Raw genomic sequence first — 26728 nt, forward strand, 5'->3', positions numbered from 1 at the left:
TCCTTGATAGTGGCAGTGGGTGAGGAAAGTAAGTGATAACCAAGCAGGCCTCTTTCTCCTTGTCTTTCCCTGTAAATTGAGCTGCTACATGACAGTGCTATTACCTCCAGCTGCCACAGCTAAATCAAACACTTAAGTGTGTGAGTGATTACCTACACTCCTCACAAGTGTCCTTATTCCTTCCTCTTTCTTAGATTCCTTCTGTCTCTTTTGCAGAAGAATCGCAGGACACAACAGAAGAGGGTGTATCCCTGCAAACGTATCGCTTGTTTCTTCAACTTAGTATATCAAGAGTTTACATTTAGTAAAGCAAAAAGTAGTAGAAACCACCTCAGGATGGAGAGAGATGTTAAGCCATATTAATACTGTGAGCTACAGTATTTCAGGCTGCTTTCTTTAAGACACCTTTTGTCCCCATGCAGCCCCACATCGTCACATTCACAGCTCAGGTTTTTATCCAACATGCCCACCTTAGCTGAAGGTGTTGTTGTCATCTGATCAAAGAATGGGCTCCCAATATTCTTCAGGCTTCCTTTAGCGTTCTTTAGTTTGATGTGACTTGTCTTGGGGACTCTAGAAGTTCATCATGTGTAGAGGGGGACATTATGTAATAGATGAGTCTAAAGCATTTACCGGTCTATTTTTTAGAGCTAGAATTTTCAAGTGCCCTGCTGTCTTGGACAAAAAGAGGGAAAAAAACCCATGAATGATTATTTATTTTAGAGTATTGGACTGGACAGATGGATCTTAAAGCTTGAAATCCGTAGCGCAGTTCCCACTGCTCTTCCTCACATCAGCACTGCTTATGTCAGACCTGAAATTCTCCCGCTATAGTTCTCAAACAGAATTTGTTTTCAGTCTCATTACAGCTGCTGCTCTCTCCCTTCCTCACACATAATTACACTTTCTACTTAAGCTGTCAGGTTACATGTTAATGTGATTGTATGTAGGACTTGAAGTTTCTTCAAGAGATTTTTGCCAACTTTTTTGCGTTTAACAAAAAATCTGTCAAAGCTCTTAATTTACATCTCTTCTTATTGCCGTATCTCTTTCTCTTCACCTCCTGACTCCTACGCTACAGGAGCCCGACTGAGCCAAACATTATCATTTCAGAGAACACACACACACACACACACACACACACACACACACACACACACACACAGAATGCAGCACAGATGGCAGACATGGTCTCTTTCCCACACATGAATAGGTAAATATTTACCATCCCAGATTGTCTTTCTTCCAATCTCATCCTTCTTTTCTCCACCTTTTTATACCGTATACTTATTTTGTCGCTTGCTGCGTTTTGGTTTGTTTCCCGTCCCAGTGGCCGTGCCTTCATTTTGTCACAGGCCACGTTCACAGGCATCTGTTGTTCAAACATACACATATTTTAAATATCCGATGACGAGGCTCGTTCTGTGTCTATGGGGACTCGTGCACGTATGTATTGAACGTGTGAAGTCTTTAGCAAACAAAGAGTTGATGGTGAGATTTCTGAAGCTTAATTCAGCCCATCCAGGCTGATTAGGGATTAGCTGGAGATTTTAATAGTAGAGTTTAGCCTTCGTGATGGTTCCCTGTCCCCCTGTGCAAAACTTAACTAAAACCTAACTAATAGCTAATGGAGGCTGCTGTCTATGGGGGTGTTGTCCATTTGCCTCAGTGAAGCAGGAGCAGAAGTGACAGAGAGGAAAATACACAGACAAAGACACATGATTTTCTTCAGCAGCGCCTTTTAAGCACCTGCTGAAGTCTCACCATTAGTCATTAGAGTAGCGATTGACTGTATGCTCTTTCTTTTCTCTTCACATGTGTAATATATTCTCAAGGTATTCATTTGCTTTCCATTATAACACATCCATGGTCTCGGACTTCATCAAATAGTGACCAAATTAAATGCAGGTTTTCATGCATCCTAAATATATGTTTATGGTTCATATATGGGGAGATTGTAAGTTGTCAGTAGGGGTGAAAGCGGAGGATGTTTATGCTTTATTTAAATCCTGCTGAGTTTAACATATGAAACTTCATATTTAGACTTTGATGATGATGCTTCTTTCACAATATATTTTTAACATACATTTATTTTTGTCTGTGTTTTGTGGCAAATAAGACCCTCTGTGGGCTTTTCTTTAATAAATATAAAATCTTTATTTAACACTTTTGTCACTCACTCACTTTTAATGCCTCAGTTATTGAAATGTCCTTTTCTGCTTTCTGTTTATCTCCTTTCCACACACAGTTTTGGGGTTTTTTTGGTAAATCTTTACTGGTTTGTCTACTGGTTTGAAAAACACGCATTTTTAAATATGTCTGAAGGTTCTCAGTCATCCAGGTCATCGGAAATCACATGATAGGGTGGGGCCAGTTTTCACAATGAGCTCACCCCAAACCCTGGCTGATTGGGACCTACACCCGCTTTCACACCTTGGCTCATGTGATTAGGTAGAGGATCATCAGGGGGTCCTTTGTCCCTCTTTGGGGGGGACACTCCCACTGGGTTTAAATCTGGGACTCCCCATCACTGACTCTTAGAACTGCAGAAGCTTCTCGAATGAGAGGTGAAACGTCTTCAAGCAACTCAAAGAAGTCCAGACGCTTTTCTTTCCAAGCTCCTTAGACTACGCATTTTTAAAGCGCGCATCCTCAAAATTCTCACAAGCAACAGTTGTAAGAGCAGCATTAGAGCGCTACTGAATATCAGAAAGCGTTTTCTAGGCGTATAGGTGTAAAATAGAGCTTAAAAAATTCAGTGGAAGGATACAAAACTTGCAGGCTTTATTAAGGATTCAAAGACGTATGCATGCCTCATCCGCTGTTTAAATTATGCCCGGTGTTTTGTGGCAAATGTTAATACAAGGTTAAAAAGACAAACCAGTGTTTCAGGATTTGAAGTTTGTAAAAATAGCTCTGTTCTGCACCGCTTTAATTGAAAGCGAGTTGAGCTGAAATGTAATTTTACATCTTTTCCTTGATTTTTTTTTTACTTCCCATCTTTCTTTCTTTGGGTCTATCTTTGGTTCTTTGTTTCTCACACTCTCTGTTTTTGAAAGGTGAACAATAACAAGATCCATTTCTCCTCTCTCATTTTAACAAGGACAGTATCAGTGTGGTTCTTGTTCATTAGTATCACATATCACACCTCTGTCACCCTTAGATCTGGAGGAGGCAGAGGTGTCAAAATGACACATGTGCGCACGCATATTTTTTTACCCTCTCCTTCACCGAAAGAAAAAGCCACAGAAGTCGATTCGCACTAGTTCCTGCTCTTTCCCTCAGTATTCCATTTTTCTTCTGTTATTTTGCACCCCTGGCCTGAATTGTGCATTTTTCTTCATAGCAGCAATGTGTGAGTTTCTAGTAGTATTACAAAAATGAAAAGCACCTAGTGCCTGCCTTTAACTCCTCACTGCCACCACTACCCAAGGGCAATAGGAAATTAGATATACGTGCCCTCTGGAGATGCAAGAAACGTCTTTGTATTTAGAAAAAAGTGCTTGTTTGTTCATAGTGCTAATTTTATTTACCTTCCCTACCACTGCGTTAATAAAACAGCTCAGGGGATTATGAGCAAGAGCTTTAAATAGCAGTAAATTAGTTTATTCAGTATTTCTTTTATCCTTAGAATAGATGAGCTTTTCATTTTGTGTGTGTGATTAAATCTCATGTGATGCACAGGCTTTCTTAATTGTGGCTTGTAGGCCACACTGACACAATTGGGAGGCTTATCATCAGAAAATGAAATATATATTCTCATTTTCAGGATACTTTAGCTGACTGATTGTTGTAGGAGGGTACAGGCCTTCACTAGTTAGTTATTTGAAATACTCAGTAGAACTGCAGTTTCAGAAGATCCAAGGAATCGGTTTTAATGAACGATCGGGAATTATACATTTATTCAGCCGTTTGACCATTCCTTGCACTGTGTTTTAAACGTAGCTCCACTTCTCCATATGAGTGTTGTCAGGCAGATCTGAGAGGTCAAGGATGCCTGTGCCCGCAAGCTGTGATTTAATATTAATGACCAGCAGCCAATTGGAAGTCATCAATAGGTCAGAGGTTATCTTGGGGTTGCAGATGCAGGAAGTTAATGTAATTAAAGATGCATCACATTGTCGATTGCAGAGAAAGTGTCTCTTCCACTCTTAATTTCTTTGTTGAGCTGTCTTCTCTTTGTAAGGCCCTTTAATATGCCTTTGTGCGTTTTGATTTTTGTCCAAATATCTTGTGCTTTGCATGGATTTTCATCCAAACACTCCTTATAGTTGTCTTTTTCTGTGTGTGTAGCACATCTGAAAGCCTTTGTAAGAAGGAAAGTGACTGGAGAAAGAAAACAGATTGAAGGCATAAATAGAAGGCTACATGTAATGGTCTCGTGAGTTGTCTTTGACAGGGTGCTGTTACATGAGGATGCTCCTTCTGATTCCACTCTGTGCCTGTTGTACTTTGATAGAAAGCTTGTAGTCAGTGGTTTGGCTTATTTAAATATACATTTTATTTTCTGTTCTGTTTAAAACCTTTTCCAGTTTCAATTTTTACAGAAGATTCTATTGGAAGGCCAGTTTCCCAAAAAATCATTTAGATTCCTGTACTTGTAAAATGCTTTGTCTTTAGAAGAATTCTCTTGTGCTACTTTGGGCTTTTGGGCTAATTGGCTGTTAATTGGAAGAAATAGTGATAAATAATAGTAATAAATGCCTAAATGCCTTTGGGATTAGGTGTTATCGCTGAAATTTGTGGTAACACATGCTGTCAGTCTCAATGGGAATGTCATGTCCTATAGGTATGCACCTTTTTCCCCTATGGAGTTCTTTTCCAAGCCACCCAACAGCTGTCAATACAAACAAAAATACATGGAAGAAATCATTGCATTTATTCCCACAACATTCTACTGGCCCCGATTAATCCAATGAGCCAGCCGGTCAATAATCAAATACTAATGATCGGCAGCAGAGGTTGCTAATTAGGTTTTGATTGGCTGAATCCTCCTGAGTCCACGGGGAAAGGCACTACCCTCCTTTCATGTTGTGGTGCCTTAGATAGTTCAAAGGTGCACAGCAGCAGTGGACAAATGTCTGTGATTTCCAAACTCGGGCAGAATCTTATGTAATAAATTAGGTAGTAGTTGGCTGTCAGTGATTGTATTGTGATTTGTTTTTGTGTGTGAAACCAAAGTAAAAGTAGTTCCACAAGATGGATAATATGAACCAGTGGTCCTAAAGTGCTGTAGATTGGTTTCATAGCAAAAGTGGATCTTTTGCTGTGGATTTTTAAAAGGTAAATGTTGATAACATGATGTTCTATGACATGGTTTTCATCTAAAGTAGTGTCCTGTAACTCTTGGTTGCACGATACAATTTGTCAATAAAGCTAGTGCAACACTTTTTGTGCTACAAAGTAGCTACCAGTATCTTTACCCAATCAGCTGAAATTGTTTAGTGTAACAAAAAAGAAGCAGGACAGACATCCATTATTTGAGAGGGATTAGTTTCCATTTCAGAGCAATAAAAATAGAGATGAATGCCTTTTTTATACACTATTTGTTTTTAAAATGATTTTCTAGGATATAGCAAAAACTTTGAAATTCCAACTAAGTGTCTCTGTCTTTCTTTCTCTTATAGAGTCCCTGGTGTAACTATTGCTACAGATATAATCTGTGGTTTTCCCGGAGAGACTGAGGAAGACTTTGAAGCAACCATAGACTTAGTGAAAGCCTATCGATTCCCCAGTCTTTTCATCAACCAGTTTTACCCCCGACCCGGTACGCCTGCCGCCAGGTTGGAGCAAGTACCAGCACATGCGGTGAGTGCAGACACGGACAGAGTTTCGATCAGATGCTCTGAAACATGCCAATTAAAGAAGCAAACTTTAGCTTATTGTTACTTAAAAATGTAAAAGCCTTTTCTATACTTGTGAAGATTTTGCATTATTTTAGTATCACTAATCCTGAGATGTATGGAGGAGTGACTGCGAGAGAACATAAATCAAGCTAATGCGCTCCATAGACATTTATAGACATTATTTAGCTGAAAATCTTCTTAAATAATAAATTGTCTGAAGCATTTTTCTCTCGACTTCCCAGGAGATCTACATGTTATTAGTAAACGTTGTCTAACGGTGGTAACAGTCTCATCTGAACACATTATTGTTCTTTGTATAACCACCCAACTTGCGACACATCGCTTCTCTAGCTTCCTACATCTCCCCATCTGCTGCCAAATAAAACAATTAACAGCTAATAAAATCTTAATTGTTTGCAAAGGTGTGTGAGTGAGGGAGGGAGTGAGAAGCAACGCAGACTGAGCATATCACACTCAGTCACACCAACGTTTTCTTGACCTTTTCGCTCATGGATTTCTCAGCTAGATTGCTGTTTGGCGGAACTAAATTCTTATATAATGAGCTAAAGCGTTCATATGTATTATATCAATGCTAAGTAATAATGTAGTTGAACTTTATGATCACGCCGTTGATTATACACATTTTTTTCTTCATAATACACTTTAGCAATAGTACACCTTGTGATTTTTTTTTTCCACTTAAGGAACTAAACTTAACACGCGATTATTTGCAGTTGTTTGTAAAAATCTTTACTCGTGGAAAATTATTTACTATTACTAAAATATGATCCTGTTTCTAAAGTTATTGGACAAAACATGCAACAAAATGCAACAGCTCACATTACTGAAGTGCTGCCGTTGCACATGTGCTGCTTGTGTTTGTACTTCTACCTGAAATATTTTCTTTGACCTCCTTTTTCTTTAGTTTGACCTTTTACATATGCTGTACTCTATACCATGTTGTCTTCTTTCTTGCCTTTATACTCCAATACTCTGTGCCATCAAAGTGTTGACACATCTCTTTCAAGTGGAGTGTCTTCATAAGTCATTCTCTTTTTCCCCTTTTCTCGCCTTCCTCACTTTGCTCTCTGAGGAGAAGCCGGGTGCTTCCTAGAGGGATCAATCCCCAGACACAACCACACTGCAGCTTCTATTCTTCTTTATTTCCCTCTTCGTCCCTTCTCCTCTGACCTTTATTGTCTGTGTTTGGATTATAGCACAATCAGTCCAAGACTTCATTCAGCTTTTTGAGTTTGAAATGTGACATGTAAGAAGACCTTTAATTGTCAAATTAGCATCTTTTTGTAAGACAAGAGCTTACAAAACTGCTTCAAAATAACTCAAAACACTGTAAAATCCTAAAAACTGGACTTCACTGAACTGCAGTGCTCTGCTTTTAATACATACAGAATATGGTTTGGCATTTTGCTGAAATAAACAAGCTAACCTAATCAAGAAGCTGATTGAATGTAGGGCTGTGCCATTATGGCCTAAAAGTACTATTGCAATTATTTATCATGTTTTTTTTTTATTGATTTTAAGCATCAGAAATATTTTTATTGTAGTGTCAGTTAAATATAACACTGATATGTTAACATTATCGTTATCTTTATTCGTGCTGCAAATCTTTGCATCAAAATAAAATAGTTCCTACTTATTTAAATTCATAGAGTCACTTAAAATAAAGTGAAGTAAATTACAATGTAAACATATTTGATATAAAGAAGCAAAATATCAAGTCTTTCAATTCTTTCATCGTGGCTGATTAATGGATGTGAATAAAATTTATAACTCAACATCTATGAGATCTCTCTCCATTTCCCCTGTGATGCACTGCCACTTTGGTAAAGTACCATATTTGTCCAGTAGGTAACTCTTTTTCCTGAAGTCTTACTAGTAGTCGTAAGTTGTTACTCACTGTGTTTATTGGACAAATGGAATACAACTACGGGACTACATTGTGGATTTCAGTGTTCTTGGTGACCTGGATGGTTACCAGTGCTGGGAATAACAGCATTGCAAGTAACGGCGTTACTAACAGCGTTACTTTTTTTCAGTTACAAGTAATCTAACTAATTACTATTCCTATCGTTACAACGCCGTTACAGTTACTAACAAGAAAATGCGGTCCATTACTATTTTTCAACAAACAGACGGTTGAAGCTGTGTTCAGCTTACCGCATCTTATATCAGTTGTACGGAAGTAGCTGACTACGCAAGTAATCTGGACGCTACAGCTTTAAGCAGCTGCGTGCGCTCCCGCGGACGGTAATCACGATCACTGTCTAGCACAACACCTGGAGCTAAGGGGGCAAAACAATAAGTTAGGACTGTCGATATATCGAGTTTTTTAAAAATATCGATATTTTTATACGAGATATAAGATGTGACAATATCGTTTATATCGATATAGTCTTTGTTACGTAATTATACTTGTGGAGCCGCAAGTTTGCCTCTCTTTCGTCAACTTTTGACTCTACGCAACGATACTCTGCCTCGCCTCTCTTTCACTGAACACAACTTCCCCTCCCCCATCGCTTCACCTGCAGGCAACGACAAGATATACACGGCAAATCTCCGTTAACGACTTACCACCCATCGCCCTGTGTGTGGGACTGGACGGCGTCAACGTGTTAATGAGCTAACCGCGCTAACGCCACGCAGCCCAGAGGGGCTGCACAGCCTAAAATCCTTTCATTTTCTCAAAAGTTGACAGCGCGCCTTATGTATGAATTCTGGTTGTGCTTGATGACCGCGAACCGATTTTATGTGGTACACGGCGCTCAGCAATCTGTCAAAAATGTTTGAGTACGACTTTGGTCAGCTACGGAGCCGCACCGCTTGATGGATTGTCAGAGCATTACAGCTACCGAGGAGCCTCGCGGAGTAATACGTACTGTGCTTCAATGTAATATTACCGTATTGTGTGTGTATAAGGACCATAAATGGCACCTGTTAAGAGACATGGTTACGAAGAGGATTTCAAACTCAAGGCTGTCAGTCACACAGTAGAACTTGGGAACAGAGCAGCTGTGAAATCTGTCTTTGTTATTATGCTCAGCGTCTTTTAGTTTACATTTTGACTGCACAATTGTGAGCTCTTTGTTATGCACAAAAACAACATAGTTTTCTTTTATTTATGGAGCATTATTATTTAATAAATGCTCATAATTTATTTTTGAGTAATTTTTTTCATGTACATCTACGCTGTATGCTAATAAAAGTGCCTGTGTGACATCTGGGACACAGCGTGACTAAGAACTCTTTTTGTTCTTTATGGCTTTAAAAAAATATCGAGATATATATCGTATATCGCCATCCAGCTAAAAAATATCGAGATATGAATTTTGGGTCTTATCGCCCAGTCCTAGCATGAGTGCTGCTGTTTGACTGCAGAAGAATAAAGTAGTCGTGGTAAGCCGATCACATGACCACTTAAAGACAAAGCAACAAGGTGATATATACCAGTTTATAAATTGTGTTGATAGGCCACGTAAAACCACAGTCATGATAAACAATATATACGCGGCGTTTTTTCCTCAATAGTTTCGTCACATTTACTGTCTAAGGACAGCGCTAGCAAGCACTCTCTACTTATGAGCAAAAACAAACAAACAAACAAAAACAAAAAACAGGACGTTTTAGGAGTGACGGCGAGAGAGAGAGAGAGAGAGAGCGAGCAGAAAAAGAGAGAGAGCGAGTTTTGATATGTGAGAGATTTGTGACATTTAGCATGTTTGGAGTGTGTAGTTGTCTTGGGTAGTTAGTTTGTAGTGTTGTGGACAGTTTTGTGTTGTGTGTCAGAACAATGAGGCGACTGCTGTCTCCAGGTAGAAACAGGAGTGATACACCTGCTGCTGTCAGACCTGCAGGCATCAGGCTGTGATGTTCTCCTTTATAGTGGACAGAAATTGTTTTTTGGGAGTGGCACAAATAATTTGTGTGGCATCTTATTGAGTGCAGAACAGCTGATTGTTCTGTAAATAGTTTGAAATGGTTATTTAAAAAATCAAGGTAAAAGGTAAATAACTTTGTTGTTTGCAAAACTTGTGCATAGGATTTTAAAATTGACAATTTATATTTGCATTTAAAGTTATGAAATGTGATTCATTAAACATGTTTGTGGTTGTTACACTAAAAAATATAACTTTTTCTACTCTGATTTTATGTTTTTTGTCTGATTTTAGATCAATTGTGTTAATACAGTATGTCAAAATGAAAACACAAGTTTACATTCAGACACGTGAGGTTGTGCTGAAAAGGATGACACCAAACAAGGCAAAGTAAATAGTTTTTAAAGGTGAAATGTGGAGGGAAAATCAAAAGTAGTTAAAAATGGCCAATTATACCTGGGACCCCAGGGTATAATTTTTTTTTTTTTTAAGTAACCCAATAGTTACTTTTCAAGTAATTAATTACTTTCAGAATATTGTAACTCAGTTACTTTTTTGAAGAAGTAACTAGTAACTATAATTAATTACGTTTTCAAAGTAACTTGCCCAACACTGATGGTTACACAGACACACTGATGAGGCTCGCTTTTATAGACATCTGAGCTGATGCTGGGCAATTCACGAAGGTAACGTGTTCCTGGCCTTTATGTATTCTTCATACTGCGATTAGCTGTGTTGCATGTAAAGGATCCAGGACTTCATCTCCTGCCACGCCAGATGTTTGCATTTTGTCTTGATGATCTGTTACCTGTTGCATTTCTGTTTTTCATCCTAGTGTTATTAGGCTGAAACATCACATGCAGGCATGTGGAGTCAGGCAGTGATGAAGAGAGCGCTGTATTTGCTTTTTTCTTTAGCGCCCTGTTGGCAGAGCGCTCATTTTGAAAATAGTTTGATCATCGAGCACGATTGATATAAAAATTAAACTGTGTAGCCCTAAATAGATGCCGTGATATGTCGGTCCAAAACCTGTGACCTGGCAGTCACCCGTGCCGTGTTCATTGCTCAGTATTGCACCCAGATACCATCATGGATCCAGAAGTTTTAACTGTACACCAAAAACATGCTGGATATTTCTTATCTTGGTGAGGCAACATCTGTGGTTTAAATAGTTCTCAAATTGATACTGTTGCACTGAGTCACTGGGTATACTGGAAAAAAATCATTGTAATAAAGAACAGACTTGCCTCACATGGACAAAAGTCCATATTTAGGTGCCTAGAATAAGATGGCAATCATTTGTTTTTTGTTATTAAACTTTATAGAAAATGTACATTTTGAGGAACAATTTAAAAGTGACAGAGAATGGTATACATTTCTTGTCAGAGAGACAAGAAATATATACTCGTGTGGCTCTCTATACCGTACACCTGCTTCAGTGGTTAACATCACTGCATCAGTCAGCATGCACCTGTTTTCAAACACAAACACACACAGCAAACAGACGACATCTAAGCCATGTAGGGTCGGTCATTAATAAAGTGCACCAGATGGTTTGTCTGGAATACAACTGTGTTCAGTAGCCACAGGAGGGATGGATGGAGAACTAGATGGATTAGGAATGGAGGTCTTAGATAAAGAGTGTGTAGGAAAGGAGAGCAGATAGAAAGCACTGCTGAAAGGGAGATGGATGGAGGAAATAATGAGACAGGAAGAAACGCATAAAGGTACATGTCCACCGTGATGCATGTTGGGGGTTCTGCACAGCCTCCTAAATGTGGCCGCTGATGTTGATGTAAATGTATGTAGTGAGGTTTTTCATAGTTACAGTTTGGTTTTGAGGGAAATAAAGTAAACCATATTTACTATATTGTACCAATGACTGCTAATGGGTCACCACAGGGCATCTTCTATGTCCGTCTTGCCCTATCCCTTGCATCCGTCACACCAGCTGTCTGCACAAACTGCTTCTCTACTCCCTTGAATCTTCTGTGTTCTTGCCCAGCAGCTCTGTATTCAACATCCTATCTCCAACATATCCACTGTCCCTTCTCTACACGTGTCCAAACCAGCTTTGTCTCCAAGCCACTCAGCCTGAATTTGTGTCTGATACACTCATTTCTAATGTTGTCCATCTTGGACACCCTCAATGAAAATCGCAGAATCTCTGGTCCGGGCTCCTGTCTTTTTGTTAGTGCCACTGTCTCCTGAAAATACATCTGTATTGTACTGATGAGACTCGATGTCACTGTGTAGAAACGACTCCTTTTCAAAAACGAGGTTTTTTTTCACGCTTTGCTGCTTTGGCACTCGATGAGCTGAGGACAGAAAAGAGAATTTGGTGCAAATATTTGGTCATTTCTAAATCCTGATTTTTAAGGTTAAATTGTTTTAATTTGACATTCTATTCTCTAACAAGCAAACAAATATTTGATTAGAAAAATACAGTCATGAGTGAAGCCTGTCCATCTTCACGTCCAGCTGTCCTGTTCTGTTATGACCTGCTGTATTAGATGACTTATGAGAGAATACTCACTTTAGATTCGAGTGTAGGAAAACACAAAGAACAGGAGACCACATGGATGGAGAGAGAAAGCTATCGTGTTGAGAATAAAGGGAAGTGAATATTATTAGCTTGGATCCCTCTAATCATCCCCAGGTGACTCGAACCTAGCCTTGATGAATGAACTTGCTAAGTAGAAGCTGTTTGGATGTCTGCTGGTGAGGCCGGGTTTTCCAGTGAGCAGCTGCACGAGACAAAGAAAAGAAAAAAGTGATAGCGAAAGAGATTGGCTGCTCAAATGGGGACAGTGTTTTTAATTTCCCCTGGTTGTAATTGGTTAAAAACTCCATTACCCACGAGGCACCAGTGCAGTAGCTGTCAAAGTAAAACAGCTGGCCAGCCACCAGTAGCTCCATCTTCAAGCCTCTGTATCATCTATCTATGCCTGGACGCACACTCAGAAAAATCCACGCTTCCCCTCCGTCTCTGTCTGTATTTGAGACAAAACACTCCTACATGCATAACAGGGGAGCTAATAACAGTTGGTTAAAGGGAGTCTAGCAGGTATTAAGTTGAGTTAATGGTTAAATTGCTGTCTATGCTAGGGAGGCCTACATTTGATTAATGAGCTCCTAACCCACTAATAATAGAAGACATTGCATTTTAATGATACTTTTTTTTTTCTTTTTTAATTCAAATGATTTTTTTCTGTGTATAGGTCGTCAGTGCGCTGTTATAGCTGGAGGGAAAAGCAATAATAGTGTGTGAAAAATAAAGTAGGCTTTTTGACTGAAGGGAATTTTGTTTGATGTTGAAGAAGGACGATTGTGGTGAATAAAGTGTCATTTTTTTAATTTGGAGAAATTCTTAATTAGAACACTTTGACTGTTGGTGCACTTGAAGCATATACTCTCAAGAAAGCTTTTCAAAACCCTTTGGAATTATGTAGATATCATAATTGATTACTCACAAAATGTGATTTGATCTTTTTCTAAATCGCAGTTATAGACAACAATAATCTGACTAGACAAATAACACAGCAACAGCCATACTTATCATGCCTTATTGAACACACTGAGTAATCACTTTACAGCCCGGGCTCGAGAAATATACGAGCCTCGGTGGTAATGACTCCCCAAAAGCTACTTGGAACCAGGTGTTCCATTAAAACGAATGCAATTAGAAGTGCAGGTTGTAGATGTGCTCCACCTTAAAAACAAAGGTGTACAAAATCTGGTTACTTTAGAAGAAGCATTTTACACTTTTGCAGCATTTCCTACTTTGTATCCATCAATCTATTAAAAAAATGGGTGGCAAGAGCTCTGTTGCTGCTCTCCCTAATAGTAGTTGTGCCACAAAGATACCACCAAGAACAAAATGTGCAATTCGGAAAGAGCTGATATAATCTAAGGACACCATGAAGGAAATCAAAAGAATTAAGAACATCTCGGGCAATGTTCTCATATCTCATTGGATAATGTTCTGTGCGCAGATGAGACAAATTGACCCTTTTTACCCTTTTATCTTAGCTCTGCACAACCCCAAATTTAGAGGGGAAAGGCAACAAACACTATATGTATTTTCTAATTTTTATCCCTTTATAGTCCCCACACGTGAGATTTTTGTAGTCCTCTGCATTTAACCCATTCACTCTAGTTTTACACATTCATGAAGAGACGGGGTAGCTGTTGGTGGATTCGGGGCGAACACTCTACCTACTGAGCCATCCCTTCCCTGTACAACACGGGAGCTGCATAGTTTGGGGCTGTCCTGCTTCATAATGCCTCAGGCTTGGATGGCTTGCAGTCACTGATGGAAGAAGGATTTGGTTATTTTAGGAAATTTTCAGCGACCAGTCTTCGATCTAGTACTCGGAGGAGACGTTGGGTGATCCAAAGTCTTTGGATCTGGCTAAGTCAGGGGCGTGGCTTTAACCCTGGTCAAATGACTCAGGGGGCCTTTTCATGCCAGAAATGTTGATGAACTGAAAGTGCTTTGTAGGAGATAATGATCCACAATTTCTCTTATAAGCAGATACTCATGAAGACTCATGCTGCTAAATAAACTTTGCTACATTTTAGCAGTTTGCATTATATATCTGTGGGACAGTGGTGTGGAAAGCCTCCAGCAAAAGTCCTGGGCTCAGGTCCACTGGCCGGTGCATTTCTGAGTGGCTTTTTCAAAGCCATACATTGGCTTTGAAATGTTTAACTGGCAATTGTAAACTGGATGTAGGTGTAAATGTCTATGTGTTAGCCCTGTGATAGTCTGGTGACCCCGCCTTTTGCCTTATGACAGCTGGGATAGACTCCAGCCCTCGCACAACACTGATTTGACTGAGCGGAAGAGGATGGATGAATGATGAAAAAAAGAGAGTAATATTTTTTATACGCGTTGCTTAACTGAGATAGTGGGTAAGAAAATGTTAGTTTAGTGACCTCTGTGAGAGAGGAAGGTCATAAACCCCACTGTGACCACTCTGTGATGCTTTAGGAGGTGTAAATCCTTCACAGGCACAACTCTGCAGTTGATGCCTCAGGTTCTTTGACTATAGATATAATGACGCTCGAGCTCTATATCATTAACATCTGTTTGCCATTAGGGAAAGACAAGTGGGCGCATATTGGTGACCAGAAGCAATTTAAGTATTGGCAAGATCATTGTTACCTTGCCCCACAACACACAATCATTTTGGCATGCTGGAATAATACCAGTATGGGTTTCATAGACACACACGTGCAATTACACAGAATTCTACTGCCTTGCGTCACAGAGTCATGCAATCGATATTTTTTTGTGAATTGACAAACTATGCGCCATGCCTCACTGAATTGCAGTATATACACAAAAATACTCATTAAAAACAGCTTCTGCTTGTCATGTACAGAGCTGGTAACTTACACACAAAAACATACATATAAAATCAGTCACTCAATCATCAATAAACCATTTAGAATCCCGTTATTAGTTTTATGTTTTAAGTCGGTGAAACTAGCAGTTGTTTCCTGGTCTTAATATTGAATCTTTTCAGATGGTGTCGTTAATGATCACAAAATCAGAGCTTGATCAGATCAACTCTTTATGAGCTTTGTGCTACTACTTGTTTATTAGATAAGATAATTGTATTTTTTATATGATGGCTTTTATATTGTTTACTTGTGTCGCCACTGCTCCTGCGTTGGAATTTGGCTACATTCATGTAATGTCACTTCTGGTTTTATGAAGCATCCGTCTCTGGGGACAACAACAGATGGATGTCATGATAACAACCATTGTTCATCATCACCCTGCTGACAGGTCCACACGCTCACGGATTGGCTTTGCATTGCCAGGTTGTCAATAACACAACCTCGACAGCATGCAAAATTAACTTCGAACATGCACCCAAACACACGCAGATGCACACACACATATCTGTGTACAGAGGGAAAAGTCATACATGTAATGCAGAGCGTTTGGAAAACTTGATAACATTAAAGATGTCATGGGATCATTTTTAGGTGAGGCCAGAATGACTATTTGGACAGATGTCACATTTAAACAAACTAAAGTGTGATGTTTGGTTTGTTTAAATCAGACTCTGGTTCGTTTCCCTTTGGTGTGGTTTGCTTGTAAAAATATGAACATGATAATTGCACTTGGGTGCAGACCGATATATCTGCACCGGAGGAAGTGGTCTAGGTCCGGTTCACAAACAAACTCCAGAGCAGTTTGTCACGGACCGGTTTAATGTCAGACTATATTTTCGTGTTGCGGATAAATACAACAAAATGAAATGAAACGACCAAGACAAAAATTGTGATTTTTTTTTTTTCTTTTTTTGGTAAATATAATAATAAACGCGAATTCAGTGTGTAATTGTGTGACTTTATTAGCAGCGTCCTTCTGATATGCACCAACAACACTGAGAGTAACATCCTCCTCTCTGTCCCTTATTCTCTCTGGTCACTATGGTAAAGCGTAAATATTTCTTTCAAAATAAGACACACAACTACAACACAGGGAAACAGAGTTAACGATAAAAACTTAGAAAACCATAAATTTCACACCCGAGCCTCAACTCTCGCGGCCCAGTACCAAACGACTCGCTGACCAGTCCGGGGTTGGGGACCGCTGATGTAAATGATATTATGTGTTTACAGATCATCTGCGGTCTATTTGAGTTTTAGTCTACACATCTTTACCTCTAGACTATAAACTAATACAAATGATTAGACTTTTACTGCTATAGCTAAGAGTGTAGTTCTTATTCTAGGACCCACAGACAGAGCAGTTGTGGGATAATGAGAGCATTCAGCTTTCTTTAGCAGCTTTCCACAATAGTCGGGAGGTTTAAAGGAATTTTGTAGCTCCTATCTTAAAGGTTAGGAACAGGTAAGTTGACTTGAGAATATTACAAAGCTGTAGGATTTCAAATAATGAGCTGAGGTTTCCACCTCTTTCCGATCTGGTGCGACACTGGGAATGTATCTCTTTTTTTCATGAGTTTTTATCTTTTAACAGCTTTTTTTTAGGCTCACATTATCTCTTTTTGTCTTCTGTTTGTCTGTTTTTATGTTGATCTTTGAATCCCTTGTATTCATACCGTTGTCCATATGAGTGTACAGCTTTTGTTTTTTGTGTTAGTCAGTATGTGCCTTCGAGTTGGCACGTTGTTGTTGTTTGTTGTGTTGGTGCGTTGTGTGTATGTGTGCTGCTCCTGAAAAGAACCAAATTCTGCTGAGTATTCATTGGGGCTTGATAAATCCTTACCTGGAGTTAAAGCTGTCTTAGTCGCACTCTCTCACACAAGCACACCATGGAGCATCAATGAATACAGAGTGATGGTAAAAGTTATGAAGGGATGATAAGAAGGGGGAGAAAGGTGTTGAGGAACAATGATGAGATCGCTGCTCAGAGCCGAGGTGCTCAAGGCAAAAGGAGAGAGTGCAAGAAATTATCAAGAGACATACTTACGTGGGGGAGAGTGGGCAAGAGAGCGAAGAATGAATGATTAGAATGAGTTTTCCCCCTCTGGAAAAACAGAACAGGAGGAGGAGGGGCATTGAGGGGTCTGTGGAAAGGCAAAGAAAATGAGAGAAAAGAGGATTTGTGGATTCCAAAGAACCCTTTGGCAGAGGAATAGAGAGGGAATCAGATGAAAACAAGAATGTGAGGATGGCAGTGGGACGGGGCCAATGATTACAGGATTGTATGGATCAGAAGAGGCTTGAGTGAACAGACAATGAGTAAAAGATGGGTAACATATGGAAACAGAAGAAAGCGAATAGATGGGAGGAATGGAGAATAGAGCTACAAGCTATGAGAGGAGCAGAGAACAACAGAAAAGGTCCAAACTGGCCAAAACACAACATTTCTCTTCATACACCACATCTTTTATTGTATTATTATTATTATTATTTTCTTAATTTGGCCTAATTTTTCTCTTATCTGTGGACTTTAGCAGAGGCTGGCATGCTTCTGAAACTTGACTACACCATGTTGTAAATATGGTTAGTTGAATGTTATGCTTGGTTAGTCAGCAGACATTTTTCCTCTACGTTGAAAGATCAAGCTGTCTTTGCTAGTCTGGAATTAGCCAGTTTGTCCAGCTGTGCAATAGCAGAACAACAGGTTTTCTGTTCAGCATGTACGGCTCATGCTTAAGGACATTCAACTTAACCCTGCACATTCTAACACTCAAAAAGACAGAGACACGAGGGGGGGAGAGCAGGAGGGAGAATAGCTATGAATGCATACTCCCTTTAGGTACAGTACCATATTTATATGCCCTTTCCCTTTAGCCATACATGGCCTAATCAGTGAGCTAATTAGCACTTTCTGTAGCTGCATCAGCCTCATGTAACTCATTGCATTAACAACTGCCACAGATCAAACCGTCGCCTCTCACGCTTGTGCATCTCATTATACAGTAAGTACACGAAGGCCAGACTTTAACTAGAAATGAAATGAAGCATTTTCTGCCACAGATGGTGTACAGATAAATACATTCCAACTGTCCGTTCATTATTATTATGAATTCATTGTGGGCATACTTATAAGCCTTGGCTTTTTTCCATCCATTTGAAGTAATCCAGTTAATAGCAGTGGAGCTATAATGTATGTCCATATCTGTATAATATCTCTATGATCATTATCAGAAATACAGAGGACAAGGAAATGCAAATAAGATGTATCACACGTCCAAAGAAATGTTTTACAAACAAAGCAAATAAAGAAGGACGAGAAAATTCAGGCTGTGAATCAGAAATCTTTTGTTTCCATTGTTGAGTCGGACTAGTTCTGTATTTTTGTAGGTTTTTTACCTTACAATATAAAGCACCTTGAGGCAACAGTTCTTGTGTTTTGGCGCTATATAAATAAACCTGAACGGAGTTGTCATTTTAAAGTTCTATTGTTAGTCTTGTAGTAAGAGAGTAATCATGTCTTTTTAACTACGATGGAGCTACATTTAAATCAAAGTGGTTAATTAGCACTAAAGGTTTGAATGTGTTACTGCCACTGTTTCAGGAAAGCTAGCCACAGTCACGATGAGTGGTTAGCCTCTGCTGTTGTTGATCGGTTGATCTTGAAAAGAGTCACTTTTAGATGTTTATTAATAATTGTACCTGAATTAGGTGACAGACGTATGTAACAATGTTTAAGATCAAAAACTGAAACCATCCAAGGTCACAAATCTTCCCGTGGGTTTGCACTTCCAAAAATATGATCACCCCCTCATCCAGCTTCAAACTCGATACTGCACCTCTTTAAGTCTCCATCCAGATTGTCATTAAAAAACATAACGTCATTTATTAGCGAGGTTATTTGTTTTGTGTTAATTATGTAAGTGATTCTTAAACATTTCTTTTTTTTTTTCTGTCTGCAGAAGAAGCAAAGAACTAAAGAGCTGTCGCAGGTCTTCCACTCTTACAACCCTTATGACCATAAGGTAAGATCTTTCACTGTTTGTCCCTCAATAACTTTCCTCGCCAGCGTGAATTGCAGCATTTCTTTTTCAACACTCTATATTGCTTTATTTGCTCATTTAATGTATCTGAATGAGCCGAGCTTTGAGCTTTCAGTGTCATTCGTCTCTAGACCACAAGGTTAGTTGTTGTAGGTCACCATCGCTGCCTTGTATTCAAGGCTGTGATGAATTTTTTGTCTCTCCAAGATCTATGGCTCTTGTTAGAAATCTAGTGAATGAGGACGGCTCAAGTGTTTGTTCCTGATTGCATTGTGAGAGCGAGCGTGTTTGAGAGAGTGAAGTCTGATATAAAGCTAATCATCTCTGTCCATGTGTGGATCCTCCTGTATTTATCTCTGTCTGGGTTCATACGAAGTGCCATCAAACAGTCATGAACTGCACTTATAAGAAGAAAAAGCCTTACGTGTTATAAAATTCTCTTGGATACTTGAGGACATTCGACTAGAAGTCATTGTTGACGGGCTATTGCTGGGGGACAAATTCACAATGTGCTACTACATGAGTGTCGGCAAGAGTTGAGGCTTTTTTTCACTCTTAAAACTGTTGTTTGTTGTCTGAGCCACAGCCGTACAGCCAATAGTTGTCACTCTGTTCACACAACATCACAGAAACTCTTACTACACTTACTGCTCTGTGTCATGTGACCTTGGCTTTGTGCTGTTAGCACGGAAAAGAAAATCAAATGTTATCAGATTGACATTTCACAGCAGACCAAAAATGACACTATTCAGGCACGTTTATGATGATGAAACCTTTGGGATGATAACTTTTATGCGTTGCATTCATATTTTTATATATATATATATATATATATATATATATATATATATATATAAATAAAGCCATGTTCTGAAAGGGTCAAACCCAACTCTAATAACCATCTCCCATGAACGAGATCAGTTATATCCAGCTATGTAGCAACACTTTAGCTTAGCTTTTTATTTGTAACAAAGAATTTTTTTTTATGTGTTAAGCAGTAATTTTAAAGATTTGGGAGAGTTTTTACTGGTGTAGACACACACCTTTGCAGATGCACACAACCTCAGACAGACATTCAGAAAAATTAGTAGAAAAGAGAATTTTTAGCAAAAGCAGAGAGGGTGAATAAGGAGAAGAAGAGAATGCCATTAAAATTTATAAACGTGTTTTTATCTCAATCAGACATGGTTCATAAGCATGCTCTATCTTTAAGTATGATTCTCACGGTGATTGAGAAACCAGATGTGTGACAGTATGCCACTCAGAACTTGGCGTGGTAAGCTGCGGCATCTTGTAAATATCTTTTTACTTTTTTCATTTTCATGTTTTCCTTCTGTTTGTTGAACATGCTGATAAAGTTTAGCTTTATTGAAGAAGTTAAATTCTTACTACTGCAGAAAGCCTCATTAAACCCTGGTCCACTTTGGGATAAATCTTTGAATTTAATAACAGGAAATTTAATAACAGGACGCTACACATAAAGAATATCTGTTTCTGAAATTGCCTTTGAAATAAAACTCATATCGTAAAGCTTATGGCTATTTTCTTTTCAGCTCCACATGCTGTCATCTTTTATGAAAATTCAAAGTATACATGGATGCTTATTTATGAAAGAATGAATTAAGGATTAATTAAGCTGTTGAGATAATACAGTAAATTTTACATATTTTTTATTTTTATTTTGCACATTACATTGTGTTTGTTTATACTGTAGAGCACATTTGTAGCACTTTGTAGTGATCTAGAGTGGGATCATGTGTAGTCTATTTGTACACATTTATACATCCACGGAAATCTTAAAGTTCAACTTAACGATTTATTGGTCAAAAATTGGCAAAAAGCCTTAAAACTTAAAACTATGATTTTTACAAGTGTGCTGCGTATTGTCAACGTACAGAAGGTACTGTATAAGTATTTAAAATGTCATGCCACATTTGACCTATGACGTCTCCTTCAAAGATGAATAGCCTGACCTGAAGGTTCAATTCAATTTTATTTATATAGCGCCAAATCACAATAACAGTCGCCTCAAGGCGCTTTTTATTGTAAGGTAGACCCTACAATGATACATACAGAGAACCCCAACAATCATATGACCCCCTATGAGCAAGCACTTTGTGACAGTGGGAAGGAAAAACTCCCTTTTAACAGGAAGAAACCTCTGGCAGAACCAGGCTCAGGGAGGGGCGGGGCCATCTGCTGCGACCGGTTGATTCAATGCAGAGAGGTCTATTAACTCATAGTGAGTGAGAAAGGTGACTGAAGAAGAAATACTCAATGCATCATGGGAATCCCCAAGCAGCCTATGCCTATTGCAGCATAACTAAGGGAGGATTCAGGGTCACCTGATCCAGATCTAACTATATGCTTTAGCAAAAAGGAAAGTTTGAAGCCTAATCTTAAAAGTAGAGATAGTGTCTGTCTCCTGAATCCAAATTGGAAGCTGGTTCCACAGAAGAGGGGCCTGAAAACTGAAGGCTCGTCTCCAATTCTACCTTTAAATACTCTAACAAGGAACAACAAGTAAGCCTGCAGTGTGAGAGCGAAGTGCTCTAATGGGGTGATATGGTACTACAAGGTCATTAAGATATGATTGGGCCTGATTATTTATTATTAACGTTAAAGTGATAGTAATGATATTTAGAGCATTGCTTGTATTGACAATATATAACCATACAGGGAAGGATATATGGAGATATTATTACAGTAATCATCATTTAAATTCATTACAGTTTGAATACATGTACAGTGTACCTGAATAAGTATAATCATTTTTGGAAAAGAGAAATTAAGATTAAATGAATGCTCACACGTACTTTAGCCAAATATAAATAAAAAATAATTGTACTCAAAATTTTCTCAGGTACGTTAAAAATATGTAAAAGGCTGCACTTTAAGCTTGTTTTCACTGCACCGCAAACGTCTTATTCCCTTAACAGTAAAGGTGAAGGTTTTCCTTTAGATTGACAAAAAATATTCCAGCTTGTAGAGTGTTTTTAACACTCTACAAATCAGCTCATGGTATATAAATGTTACCGTTGGTCTTGTTCCTTTTCTAAGATTGTGGAGATGTGTGAATAGATCCCTTTAGATTAAATGTCTGGATGGCCGTGAGATGTGATTTAATGATAGCAAATGTCATGTCAAGCATGCATTCTCCCACAGCAGGCAGAGGTTTTCCTGTCCTTGCCCGTGTTCGTATACTGTGTAAATGTTGAAGCAAATCAGCATGTATTAAGCCCATATAGCCCTTAGACAAAAATAAATGAAGGCTGATAATGTCCCTCATTTTCCATGATTCCCTTGGGCGTCTGCTAGCTCAGCTTATGGTTTATTTAAGGATATCATGTGTTTACTAACACATCCTATGTCTGTGCGTCTCTGTGCGTGTTTGTGCGCGAGGCTGCGGGAGCGATAACGAGCGAGTCAGCGTTTAGATTTAGAGAGAGGGGAGAAATAGTCGTTTCTGAAGCCATTATTGTTTTTTTGCATCTGCCTGTTGTGATGAAAAGGTCATTAATAAAGACTGAGTTGGGGAGAGGGTTGTGAGTTAGTCGAGGCTTTATTGTAGCTTCAGGGTACCAACCCGATGAAACAATGTTTTTAAATGAACTAATTGTTGTTTTTGTACAGAGCTTGTTTCTTAATCTATCTTCAATAATTCTGAATGACAAACTGAGTAAGTGGCTCGCTAAAATAAAAACCATAAAAGGTTTTTAGAAAGCATACGTGTTTTCTGTCTTTTTCTTTTTGTTTTCACTTTGACATTACAAGTTAAACTATTGCAGTCTGTGCACGGTAAATGGTGTTAAACACCCCCCCCCCCCCCCCCCCCGATATCTGCCTCTAGAGAAAATTATGTTAATATAAATATAAATAATCACCTAGTTTAAAAAATATAAATGTATGAATATATATAAGTCATAGTGAGTGATTGGAGCGCTCCACTTTCAAACAGTTAGTATACATTACTTATAGACAATTGCACTGTTCTGTTGTATTTATGTTTAAAATACCTTCTTGTGTCGTGTGTGTGTGTGTGTGTGTGTGTGTGTGTGTGTGTGTGTGTGTGTGTGTGTGTGTTTACAATGATTAATGTGAGGTATCCCTTAGCCAGATGGTGCTGAACAAGGCCCATCCATCAGCAATGAAAAGAGCAGTGGGCAGAAAGCTGGCAGAGCACTTTGTCTGGGGCCAGTGCCCCCATCGGACACACTCACTTACAGACTCTCTTAGGCTTTGACAGTGTAACCTATTAAGCCGTGTTGGATCCTTGTGTTATTGTTTTGGGGCTTTTTTCTTCTTTTTTTGCAGGATTGCAGGTTCTTGTTTGTTTTTGTTTTTTGTTGTTTTTTACTGCCTTCAACTTAAAAAAAAAAATCAAAACAAACAAACTTCTAGGGTGGAGGCTTGTTTCTGTTTTTTCTATCAATGCCAAACTTCTTTTCTCTAGCATGCAGTAGAGGGGCAGTATACTACTGTAGGGTTTTCGAATGCAGAGAATTTTTGCTAAAAGATATAAATGCTGAGCTTTTCAAAAGTAAGGACAGGAAGATATTCTGTGAATGGTGACACCAAGGTGAAAATGAAAACTGTGCTTTGGTCTGGTGGTTGATATTTGAAATTCTTTGTGGATGTTGACATTCTGATTGGACGTTGCACTCATATTAAAATTGTCATTCTGTGGTGACACACAGAGAATCCTGTGAATGAAATGAGAGGATGATACAGAGAAATGACAGACTAATTATAGACAGACATTAAAAAGAAAATTAATAACATATCTCTTTGTGTAATTGTTTGAGGAACAAACACCAATATGACCTCCACTATTAACCAATAAGTATCTTTTACAGTGAAAACAATTAAAACAACCTGTTCATAGCTCAAGTTATTAAGATACTTGGAGTTTTTCTTATGCGTATCGCATAGTCAGTGGTGATGCACAGTAATACTAGCATCCTTGCTATTGTTTGCCAAGAACCACCAAGTTATATTTCTCTGTATAAATGTGTAGTTAAAGTGTGTAATTGCACTTTTCTCATTCAGACTTTGCTGCATCACCGTGTCATCACTTGCAAAGTTTTGCTCCCTGAAGGATTTGCCCTTCCAGGTTGAGGTTGTGGAGTCCCCATCATGATTAGGTCATTGTCAGCAATGTGTGCGTCCACACATTCAGCTGACTCGAGTTAACAAAGCACCTCTCTCTTCTCCCCCACGCACTGTCACAGTCTCCTGAGAACACACACAGACAGACACACATACACTCTCCATGCTGTGTTCATAGGCCTGAATGACAGGGGTGACAGTTTTCCCCGCGGCAAGAGAGGAGGGACAAGCTGTCAATATGGTCCGGTGCACCTGCCCAGCCTCATAAGAAACACACACAAAGGGAGCGAAACAGAAATAGGGAATATAGTAATAAAAAGGGAGTTAGACACGGCTGAATAATAGGCTCATAATGAAGGCCCAAACAGGGAATAAAGGCATGTGTAGAAAATAAAACACTTAATTACACAATAATAAACTCCCCCTTTGGATATTCTGAACTACTGCTTTGTTTAGGAGTTTACAGAGTTATCTATCATTGGGAAATAAAAGGAAAAATTCTAATTAGTCTAGCAGCTCTCTACAAAACTGTTCTTTTTTTCCCGCCTGTTACTAAACCAAACAATTAGCATTTTCTTTTTTCCCCCTTTTGCCATTTTTAATTGCTGTTATTTTCTTTAAAATGAGTTTTTAAGCTGCTGTTGTTTTGCATTGTTGTGAAATGTTAACCTCTATCTTTGTTAAACTTGACTTTGGCTTGCCGTGCTTCCGTTTTTTTTCTTTTGCTGTTAATTAACTGACTATTCAGGACAAGACAAGGAGGAAGTGGAGAAATGAAACACTAGTACTGGTTATGGTAATTTATTTTCTTGCCATGTTCGCTTAACTTGTCTATTCATCCATTGGTTTTTGCTTTTCTGTGAAAGACCCGTTTTGCTCTGTGCGGCTTTTTTTTTTAAGTACTTAGACTTTTTTGTTACTAGCATACAAAAGCAGTTGATTATGTTTCATTTAGTTTTATGTTGATAAATTAAACTCTTTTCCAACTGATTTTCTATTTATGATGATAATTATTAATTTCCATTGGCATGGCTTGCAGTGTCCAAGCCTGAAGCTGTCACATCACATCATGAGTGTGGCCTGGAGCATACTTACTCACTGGGTTGCACATCAGGGCTCACACTTTCAATGCAAAGTTTTACTGTTGCATGTTGTAGATTGTTCTTTTGGGCAGTGGATCAGACTAACTGTGCAACTTTGTTACACTTCTTGATGCTTTTCTGTAGTAATTACCCATATGGAAAAGAAATAGTAAAAACTTATATGATTTACTCATGAAAGTGGCCACTTTCTCATTACTTTCATATATTGTTTTAGTAAGTATCCAAAATATACATGTTTCATTATATAATTTTTCAAGGGATCTTATATCTGTTTTCACTCTTATATGCTTTTCATACAAGTTTCACACAAGACAGATACAAACTTTATAAGATTTATATATATCTTTTCCATATGGGTAATGTAATGGATGCTCAGTTACCCACTGAACATAAAAATAAAATCTTTGTGACAAACCTGAGGGGGCTTTAGGTAGGCTAAGGCAGCGGTCCCCAACCCCCGGTCCGTGAGTCGTTTGGTACCGGGCCACAAGAGTTAAGACTCGAGTGTGAAATGTATGGTTTTCAGGGTTTTTATTGTTATTTTTTAAAATCATTTTTATTGTTAACTCTGTTTTTTCCCGTGTGTTATGAATAAATCTTGTTTTTGGTACTGGTTTTATTTTGTTGTACTTAAACGCGGCACCTTAAAGGCTGGTCCGTGAAAATATTGTTGGACATAAACTGGTCCGGAAAAAAGGTTGGGGGCCGCTGGGCTAAGGTACATAACATATTAGGTCCGTATGATGTGATGAAAGTCTCTGAGGGGAGATGGCTTAATATCAAATCAGCAATCTGGAAGTTTTTGCTTGTTTGGCTGTGCAATGGCAGTAATCCTGCCTCACTGGCTCAATTTCTGACTACCCTTGTTTAAACAGGGTACCTGTAAATGTTTTGGCCTTTCAAAATAAAATTCCCTCAGTTGACCAAAATGACAATTTCCCACCTGTTTCTTGATATTTATCTAGCTTTATTTTGGATAATTGACATTTTGCTCCCAATACTTCCTGCAGCCTCCATTATATATACTGAATAAATATCTTCATTACAGAGACATTGAATTCAGTCCCTTTGCTACAAGTGTATAAAATCACCTACTTTGCATGAAGTGTGGCTTTAAAAACAATTGTGAAAGAATTGTTTTTTCTTTTTTTCACTGAATTTGAGCATGGTGCTGTAATAGGATGTCATCATTGCAACAGCTCAGTTTGTGAAGTTTCTTCCATGGTAGACATTTCACAATCAACTGTGAGTTGTATTATTGCAAAGTGGAGTTGTATCAGAAGTAGCAGAGTATGAAAGGTTACAGAGCGGGGTCGCTGAGTGCT

General features: G+C 38.6%; 1 protein-coding gene across 6 annotated transcripts in view; it reads left to right on the plus strand.

Annotated features, from left to right (window-relative positions):
• Window positions 1-26728, plus strand: part of cdkal1 (CDK5 regulatory subunit associated protein 1-like 1) — a 273992-nt gene that overhangs the window by 188400 nt on the left and 58864 nt on the right. For all 6 annotated transcript variants that reach the window (XM_082550969.1, XM_082550971.1, XM_082550966.1 and 3 more), the window contains 2 exons: window positions 5628-5808; window positions 19111-19173. In XM_082550969.1, coding sequence (XP_082407095.1) covers window positions 5628-5808; window positions 19111-19173 — 244 coding nt within the window. The remainder of the gene's footprint in view (window positions 1-5627; window positions 5809-19110; window positions 19174-26728) is intronic.

This window comes from Aulonocara stuartgranti (assembly GCF_965226115.1).
Source record: "Aulonocara stuartgranti genome assembly, chromosome: 11".
Taxonomy (NCBI): domain Eukaryota; kingdom Metazoa; phylum Chordata; class Actinopteri; order Cichliformes; family Cichlidae; genus Aulonocara; species Aulonocara stuartgranti.